The sequence below is a fragment of the Eucalyptus grandis genome, chromosome 10 (assembly GCF_016545825.1).
Source record: "Eucalyptus grandis isolate ANBG69807.140 chromosome 10, ASM1654582v1, whole genome shotgun sequence".
Classification (NCBI taxonomy): Eukaryota; Viridiplantae; Streptophyta; class Magnoliopsida; order Myrtales; family Myrtaceae; genus Eucalyptus; species Eucalyptus grandis.
Genome location: NC_052621.1, coordinates 18,493,431 through 18,503,148, shown reverse-complemented (window position 1 = coordinate 18,503,148; position 9,718 = coordinate 18,493,431). Strand labels below are relative to the sequence as shown.

At 40.9% G+C, this 9,718-nt stretch overlaps 1 protein-coding gene across 1 annotated transcript; it reads right to left on the bottom strand.

The window, feature by feature from the left end:
• Positions 1 to 6,853: 6,853 nt before the first annotated feature.
• On the bottom strand, positions 6,854 to 9,282 carry LOC104422120 (receptor protein kinase-like protein ZAR1). Its single transcript, XM_010034351.3, has 2 exons — positions 7,854 to 9,282; positions 6,854 to 7,696 (listed from the first exon to the last, which is right to left on the bottom strand). Exons 1-2 carry the CDS (start codon positions 9,277 to 9,279, stop codon positions 7,035 to 7,037), a joined length of 2,088 nt encoding a protein of 695 aa, XP_010032653.3. The 5' UTR covers positions 9,280 to 9,282; the 3' UTR covers positions 6,854 to 7,034.
• Between the last annotated feature and the right edge of the window lie 436 nt (positions 9,283 to 9,718).

The following is a 9,718-nucleotide window of genomic DNA, read 5'->3' as shown; positions in this document are numbered from 1 at the left end:
AATTTGGGTACCAAAGAAAGCTTGAGACTCTCTTTGAATGCAGGTCTCTGTCAAAAGAAAATTAAGTGGTATCTTGACAAAGCGGATGTTCAAGACACATGACAGAGACTCAAATTGCTTCATAAAGCTTGTTCAAGTGAATGGTGGAAAAGTTTCATTTGGAGGAAACAGCAAAGGAAGCATTGTGGGATTTGGAACTGTGAAAATTGGAAATCTCACAATAAGCAATGTCTCTCTAGTGGAAGGACTCAACTACAATCTTCTAAGTATTAGCCAATTGTGTGATACTGGTTTCAAGATCTCCTTTCAAGAAGGCACATGTTCTGGAATTAGCAAAGACTCAACTCAGTCTTTCATGGGTCGAAGGCATGGAAATATCTACCTCCTTGATGTAAAACCAAATGAAGCACAATGCCTAATCTCAATTCAAGATGAAGCATCTTATGGCACGAAAGCTTGGCCATGTCAACATGAAACAATTAGCCAAAATCTCATCAAAGAAGCTTGTTCGTGGCCTACCTAAATTGACATACCAAAAGTCTCGATTCATGCACTCCATGCATTCTCGGGAAAGCAGGTAAGAAATTCATTTAAGCAAATAAACCATGTTTCTACTAATCATGTACTAAATTGCTTCATATGGATCTCTTTGGACCAACCGTAACCCGTGAGCATTGGAGGTAAGAAATATTGCCTAGTAATTGTGGATGATTACTCCCGCTTTACTTGGGTATATTTTCTTACAAGTAAGTCGAAACCTTTTCGTATTTTGAAAAATTTGCCAAAAAGGTTCAAAATGAAAAAGGATGTGCAATTTCAAGCATAAGAACAGATCATGGAAGTGAATTTGAAAATCAAGATTTTACGAAATTTTGTGATAAATCTGGTTTTAATCATATGTTTTCCTCTCCATATACTCTAGAGCAAAATGGAGTTGTGGAAAGAAAGAATAGATCTCTTCAAGAAATGGTTAGAACACTTTTAATTGAAAGCAAAATTTCTTCACGATTTTGGGCGGAAGCTGTCTCAACAGCATGCTATATTATAAATAGAGTCTTTTTAAGACCTATTTTAGAGAAAACCCCCTATGAATTGTTCAAAGGTAAAAAGCCTATTGTTTCGTACTTTCATGTGTTTGGTTGCAAATGCTTTGTTTTGAAAAATGCAAATGATCGAGTTGGTAAGTTTGAAGAAAGATCAGATGAAGGCATCTTCCTTGGATATTCTATATCAAGCAAAGCCTACAGAGTCTACAACAAGAAAAGCCATTCGGTGGAGGAATCAACGAATGTTAAATTCCAAGACTCAATGCAAGATGAATCCAATCCCAGGACTCGTATGAAGAGTTCGAACCTACCGCACCTTCCAATGCTTACAACTCAAGAAGCATCTCGGTCTCGGAAGTCCAACATCAAGAAGCACATGAAGATTCAAATAAAGAAATAGATCATCAACTAGGCGGAACAACCAAGAATCGGAAGCATAAATCCGGTCATCCTAAAGATCTCATTATTGGCGAAATCAATGAAGGAATCCGCACTGCATCAAAAAGGCGTGAAGAATCTAGTGTCTTTGTGTGGCTCTCATTTCTGAAATTGAACCAAAAAGCATAGAAGAAGCTTTATCTCGATGAAAGCTGGATCGAAGCTATGCAAGAAGAACTCGACAATTCAACATCAATGATCTCTCGGGAATTGACATCTAAACCAAAAGGTAAAACTGTTATTGGAACCAAATGGGTATTCAGAACAAGATGAATGAAGAAGGAAAAGTCGTACGAAACAAAGCAAGACTCGTGGCCAAAGGATATACGCAAGAAGAAGGAATAGACTATGATGAGACTTACGCTCCAAAGAGCAAGGTTAGAAGCTATTCGTCTATTACTTGTGTTTGCTTGTTATAAAAATTTCAGGTTATTCCAAATGGACATCAAAAGTGCATTCCTAAATGGATTCATCCATGAGGAAGTTTATGTGGAACAACCACCTGGATTTGAAGACCCAAAGAAGCGACTCGGTCTTCGGATCAAAAAAGGCATTGTATGGTTTAAAGCAAGCACCTCGAGCTTGGTACGATGACTAAGTAAATTCTTATTACATAATGGTTTTGTCAAAGGTAAAGTAGATACTACATTGTTTATCAAAAAGGAAAGCAAAAGCTTTTTACTTGTTCAAATATATGTGGACGATATTATTTTTGGATCATCTAATGAAAGTCTATGCAAGAAATTTTCTAAGTCTATGCGGGATGAGTTTGAAATGAGTATGATGGGAGAGTTAACATTCTTTCTTGGACTTCAAGTGAAACAAATGAAGGAAGGAACTTTTATCCATCAAGAAAAATATGCGAATGATCTTGTCAAAAGGTTTGGATTGGTAAAGTGTAAAAAGACCGACATACCAATGTCATGTTCTCAGAAGATAGACAAGGATGAAGAAGGGAAGAAAGTAGATCAAAAGTGTACAGGGAGCATGATCGGTTCACTTCTTTATCTTACCGCTTCTAGACCTGATATTTTGTTGAGTGTTTGCATTTGTGCTAGGTTTCAATCGATCCCGAGAATCTCATCTCAGTGCTGTAAAACGTGTTATCAAATACGTTGCCTCATCTTCAAGCATCGGTCTCTGGTATCCCAAGAAGGGAGACTATAATCTTCTAGGATACTCAGATGCAGATCTGGCCGGTTGCAGAGTCGATAGAAAAAGCACCTCTGGAACTTGTCAACTACTTGGAAATAGAACGGTGTCTTGGTTTTCGAGGAAGCAAAGCACTGTAGCTCTTTCAACGACGTGCTGCAGTATGTAGCTCTTGGAAGCTGCTGTTCACAAATTCTATGGATAAAACAACAGCTACAAGACTTTGGGATTGAAGACTCATGCACGTAAATCAGATGTGACAACACCAAAGTGCGATCAATCTCACCAAAAATCCAATCCTTCATTCAAGAGCAAAGCATATTGAGATTCGACATCACTTTATTAGAGATCATATTCAAAATGAAGAAATCTCGATTCAATTTGTTGATTCAAAGAGTCAACTAACGAATATATTCACAAAGCCTTTGGAGAAAAATCAATTCGACTTTATCCGTTCAAGACTCAACATTTTGAAGCCTGAAGAAGTTAAAAGTCTAGAGACTCACCAACTCTAAGACTCTAATCTTTCAGACTTTAAATCCTCAGACTCAGACATTCGTGGCTATAGACTGTAAGTTGTATTTCATCTAAGAGGTACGAATTTTCATTTAGTTATTTTAACTCGAAAAGGTACGATCTTTTATTCAGATATTCTATAATCCGAATGAAATTTGAAGATTTTTTTAAAAAGAATAATTTTGCAGTTATTGATTTTGAAAAGAAGTGATCGTTCACTTTCCTTGCACCGATTGAACTTCCCTTTTCAAAACCGAGTTATATATATATATATATATACAGTTTTTCTTTTCCCCAATCTTCAAAACCCTAAAAGGCACTCCTCCCGATATCAAGTTTCTCGCTTGTTTGTTATCGAGAAAGTGGTCATTTTACTTGGGAAAGCAAGTGAAGGAATCTTCCAATCGACATAGAAAGATGTCTTCTTCGAGGAAATCATCAAGAATCGCAGCGCGGGGACCACAAAGAATGGAGAAGGGACCGACTCACTTCGATCTCACCGAGGAAGAAGACTTAACAAGTCAGCGACAAAGTCCGATTCGCTCTCATCCACGTCATTCAACGCCTCCCCCCCACAAGGTGCAAGTCATAATCCGGAAGAAGAGATAATCGAGGATGCCGACCCAAGAAGAGTTCAAAAGCCCTCCTTTTTGTATAAACTTTATCGTGCGTTGAAAAGCACAGGTACTCCATTGAATTATATAGATGACTTCCTTAAGGACAAAAATTATGGGAATGAGTATCTTTTTTCTGAAGAAAATGGAGGAATGGGGAATTGCCCCGAAAGGAAAAGCGAGGAAGCACTTGCGAACATTCCAAGTGATCCTCGTATGCCAGACAAAATTTAATTGAAGGGAACGATGATGAGAATGTTCCTTGAATTTCAACCGAAAATGGGAGTGGCAGCAAAGGTGAAAGGAAATCGGATGGATTTGTTCAAATCCAAGGATCAAGAAAAAGTGTATTCCAGCTGTTGAAAAGAGGGGTGATAAACCCTAGAAGTGTCGATTTTGACTTCCCGGACGCCATAAACATAAACTTAAGAGAAAAGTTGAATTTGTTTCAACTTGAGAATTTTTGCTCGACTCTACGAACGGGTAGGCTCATCTGACCGCTTATTTCTATTCAAATCTTAGCTTTCTGGATGCGAATAGAATATCATTTAGTGTACGAGACAAAGTCTACGTGGTAGATGTGAATATGTTGGTTGATATAGTTGGAGTTGAACGAGGACGCTATCTACCAATCAAAGTCTCACCGCCGCACTACTCCGGAACCGGTCAAAGATAGGGACGCAGAGAAGAAAGTTACCTATTCCAGAATGAATGCCATCAACATTGTGCTTCATAAGATTGTGATCAACCTGTCTTAGACCAAAGTCTACGTCAAAGACTTCGTGTCTCTTTCAAGCAAAGTTGATGTACGCGATCAACACAGACGAAAGTTCTCTCTACCGCACACTATTCTCTTCCATATGTATAGATCAATGTCAAAAGACAAAGGACAATTGCCTTATCCTGGTCTGGTGACCAAGATCTTCAGACACATGAATATTGAACCGCCTCAATCTCTTTGTGTTCAACCGTGTGATAAGATGGTGGTAGGTTTGAAGATGTTAACGAAGATGCGTCTGCAAGAACTTTCCAAGGTAATGGAGAAATTCAGAGTGAAATCTCCTATTCACCGCTTCAAAGAGAAAAGGAAAGGAGGCCATTGGAGCCCCATCAAAAGGAAGAAAGATCTCTCATCCCGGAGGATGAAGATGAAGAGGATGAAGATCCTACTATCCAAGCACTAACAAGAACCAGACGTTCTGTGTCTTAGCCGAGAGAATTTCAGAAGAACCAGAGAGAAGAAGAAGAGCAGAGAGAGAAGGAGAAAGAAGCTGAAGAAGAGAAAGAAAAGTCTGCTGAACTGAGAGAAGGAAATCTAGAGCATGATCATCACTCTTCCCCTTCGGATGTCCTAGAGACAGGGGGAGTTGGCGAGCAAGAAAAGTCTACACCTCATGCTGCTCATAATGAAGGTCCAAGACAATCTCCAACAGACTCAGAAGAATTTCAGGCTTCTCAATTGCCTGAAGAAGGTGATACGTTGACACCAAATCTGCAAGACTATACAGAAGCACCATCGTCTCCATTTACTCCATCTGAAAAAGCTCATGCCAGTACACAGACGGACAATTCTGCAGATTTTCAGCGCATCATGGATATTCTTCGGAAATGCGTGGTCAAATATATGCTCTGGAATGTGAAATTCAAGCCATGAAGAATGCTGGACAAGCATCTTCAGTCAGCCTGGAGGACAAGATGAAAGACCTTGCTCTGCAAATTCAAGCCAATGCCAAAGGAGAAGAGGTAGCTCATCTAAGGGAGGATTTCAAGAGGCTAGAAGGTGTAGTGCAGTCAATGGGAGAATTCCAGATCGTGCGCATTCCCAAGCAGACATGACTTCTTTCTCACCCTCTTTTTAATGATGACAAAAAGGGGGAGAACCAATTTGAACAAACTATTTTAAAACTTTATTTGACTTTTGTGGTTATGTTTATTTTTTAGTATGACTTGAGAACTTGAACTTGAGTGTGAGACTGAATTGGTGTGGATTTTGATGCTTGATTTGGTTGCATTTATATCAAGTATTGTTATATGGTATTACTCATGAAAGACTAACCAATTTGTGTGGATGCGAGTCTGGTTGTTTATTAATCTTTATGAGTTAGCCATATTGCTTGAGAAATGTTTTTGCAGGTCAAAGTTGTTCAAATCTACAAAAAGTTTTGTCACCATCAAAAGGGGAGATTGTTGGAGAAATCTTTCCAGAATATTTTGAAGCCGACAAAACATTTCTATCGCCTAGTCTCGGATATCGATAGTTAAAGTCTCAAGACTTTGTAATCTCAAGACTCAAGACTCAAGACTCAAGACTCAAGATTATTCTCACTGACAGTCTTTCTAATCCAGTGGCGAAGGATATCCAAAGCCGAAGTATATGGTTAGGGATTCGATCCAATCCTCTGGAAAAGATCCCTTGGTTGGATAATCACTACGGATTTTTTTATTCTTATCTAAGATCAATAGAAGATCCGATGGTCGACGAAACATTCTTGGAATGTTCTATTCTTGGAAACCAAAATCCCGATTGTATGGGCGAACAGATTGATGGGCTATCATCGATTCCTTAAATAGCTCGGATGATCTTCTTAATTGATTCCGACCAACGGGTAGATTGGAGGAATTCCTTTGGTAAGTGCCAACGGCTATGATGGCATAAAGGAGTATAAAGGAAGACGTTCTAGTTGTTTTAAGTGTGTGATCGATAGAAAATTCCAGTAGTCGAAGAACCTTGATAGTTAGTCGATACGGTTCGAGCGAAATTGTACACACAGAGTGTTTATACTTGGTGATACCTTGAGCGAGTGTAGTAGATCATCTACATCGTGAAATCAAGGAAGATCAACACTGTAACATCTCTTTATTCATAGTGGAATCCAGCCAATCGGCTGTCAGTGCAGAAGAGTGGACGTAGGCTTGAATCAAGCCGAACCACTATAAACCTCGTGTTTAATTCTCTCTTTCCTTTACTCAGTCTTACGATTGATTCTTTAATCATTCATCTGTCTAAGTATTGTGCAATCTCCAAGAAAATTTTTATAAACCTATTCACCCCCCTCTAGGTACTCGTACTAGCATTATCAGAGATGAAGAGATGAAACAATCCTCGGTAGATTCTCTGAGCCTGATTAGATTGCATCAGCCCGGGCCTTTCTACTCCCAGACCTGTTTCTGCAGTAGCAAACTCTGAAGAGGCACAACTTGTTTAACAACCAGCTTCCAAGCAAAGGATGATGAACGCTTGCCACTGTTGTATGAAGAACTGTAATGCCTAAGTGTTGGTGAAGATGGCCAATTTGTCCAAATTGTTCAAGACATGCCTTGTGGAAGGTCTCCTTTCAGGGCTCTTGTTCAGACAAGCAAGAGCCATGCGAAGTACTGTGGCCATCTCTTCTTCCTTGTCAAGATCGTGGAGCAAGATGGGATCTATAATGCTGGAAATTGGAATTCTTTCATCAACACTCATCTGCACCCATCGGACCAGATCAAATCTGAGAGACCCCACTTCAACTATGGGCATCTTCCCTGTGATCATCTCTAGTAAAATCATCCCGAAGGAGTAGACATCCCACTTCTGCGATCGCTTCGTCGGTTTGGATGCTTCAGGCGCTTGATAATAGGATCTCAAATTCTCAGTGGTGTTTATTGCTGTGACCTCATAGGGAGAGCTCGGCTCTGGCGTCCCCATCGCTACTTGTTCAAGGTGAAACTTTGAAGATTCTCCACTGAAATTAGCAAGTCGACTGATGCCAAAATCAGAGATGAAGGGCTTCATATTCTTCCCAAGCAATACGTTGCTCGGTTTCAAGTCTCCATGGACGTACCTCTTTGGACTGAACTCATGAAGATGGGCTATGCCTTTTGCTACTCCTTTCATGATCCTGAGACGTGTGCTCCATGAAAGCGGCATTGAATTTGTTGTCCCAGCCTTCCCTGCCAAACAAAATAAATTTGTAGTGCACAGATAAGATCGACTTGCATAATCATTGTTCAACATTTTGGTGAGTTCTGTTCCAAGAACTAGAGAACATACCACCTAATTTTACAATTCTTTCATTTATAATAAAAAAATAAAATATACAAATTATACCATGTACTGCTGCAGAGAGGTCACCATTGGGTATGAAATCGTATATGAGCAGCTTCTCATCGCCAGACCAGCAATAAGCTCGAAGAGGCACAATATTCGAGTGCTTGATCTTCGCTATTGCTTCAACCTCAGTTTGGAATTCCTTTAGCCTCTGAGAATCTCCGCCCAATCTCCTGACTGCTAAGGTCAGCCCGTCCTCAAGAACAACTTTGTAAACTATTCCGGTCCCAGTCTTGCCCAAAAGGAAAGCAGATGCTTTCAGGAGCTTGTCGAGATCGAAATTAACCTGCGAATCTAGTGCCACGAAGTTGTACTGCTCCATCTTTTGCGAGAGACCCTCGACAGTCTCCTTTCCAAAGCAGAAGAGCTCCTTCTTAAATATCACTTTCTCTTCATTAACACTGTTAGTAATACTGTCACATACCCTGCAATCACGATACTTTCGACATACGTGGGACAACAACCACCTGAGAAAGCAGCTTCCGACCATGGAGCTCGCAATTATTGAGATCAAGATCCCTTTACTCATGGCACTTCCTCTTTTAGGCCCAGGAGGCAAAGCCTGGAATGGAATCGAAGGAATTGGCGGGAAATGTGGGGTGGGAATGCCAGGTGGGCACATCGACTTGAGTGGCGCTCCGCAGAGCAGAGGATTACCGATGAAAGCAGTCGGCCCTGCATAGAGTAGAGCACCATTTTGCGGTATTGGTCCACTGAGTTTGTTGTGGCTGAGATCAATGTAGACTGTCTCAGGGAGGTTTCCTAGGGTTGCTGGGATCAGGCCACTGAACAAGTTATTTGACAAATTTAGAGTCCCTTGCAAGCTCGACAAGTTCCCCATATCACTGGGGATGGAACCGGTGAACTTGTTGAATGAAAGATTGAACTGTTCTAGATGACTTAATATAGTCCCGAACTCACCAGGCAGGGATCCTGAGAATCCATTCCGACTCAAATTGAGCACTTTAAGTCGCCCACACCAAAGTAATGATGGTGGGACCGAACCGTTGAATGAATTCCCGGAAAAATCCAAGGTCTGAAGTGAACCGAGCTTTCCAAGTTCTTCAGGAATCATCCCGGAGAAAGAGTTCCCTGAGAGCACCAGGCTTTGTAACCCATTCAAATCAAAGAGCGTGACAGGTAGGCTTCCTGAGAGGTTGTTGTTCCTGAGATAGATATGCCTGAGCGCCGATAGGTTTCCAAAGATTGGAGGAAGGAAGCCGGTGAGATTCTTATTCGAAAGGCTGAGAGAAACAACTCTGTCTGTTATGCATTCGACTCCTTTCCACTTGCACGGAGTTTCGTCGGACAAGCTCCAATTTTTTAGGAACCTGCTGGGGTCCTGACGGATGGACTGTTTCAAGGACCAGAGCGCAATGCCTTCATTGTTCAGAGATTGCACCGGCATGTAAAAGAGGTTGGTCATTAGAAGGATCACCAGGCTACAGAAGAGCGCCATCTTATCCAAAAGGACACTGAGAGATGATGATCGGTTATCAAAAACTGAAAAGGGTGATTCAAAGGGCAATGAAACTTATGAACTGGGACTTTTGCAGAACTTTAAAAGCTTCGTAGTGTGGAGGACCGTTGACAAGCAAACGTGTCCAAGGATGCGAGACCTAAGAAACTTGCAGTCTCTTCCTTTGCCTTGTCATGGGTTTAACGGAGGAAACGTCGCTTTCAGTGATTATTTCTGGGGACAAGAGTGGATGAAAAAAGGAAGAGATCGGTTAACATAATGCAATAAAAAGTTAACTGCATGAACCCATGAGACACTCTTTCAATGAACGGAAACTCGAGGGCAGGAGTTAAATCACAACTTCAGAACCGACAGCTAGAGGCTCGTCGTGCTTCCCCTTTTAGGT

What these genes read in the sequence shown, in the direction of transcription:
- LOC104422120 (XM_010034351.3), bottom strand. Translation starts at nt 9,279, where the DNA reads ATGACCAACCTCTTTTACATGCCGGTGCAATCTCTGAACAATGAAGGC. An exon ending in CCTCTCTGCAGCAGTACATG is followed by an intron (nt 7,697 to 7,853) that starts GTATAATTTGTA and finishes TTTGTTTGGCAG; the next exon opens with GGAAGGCTGGGACAACAAAT.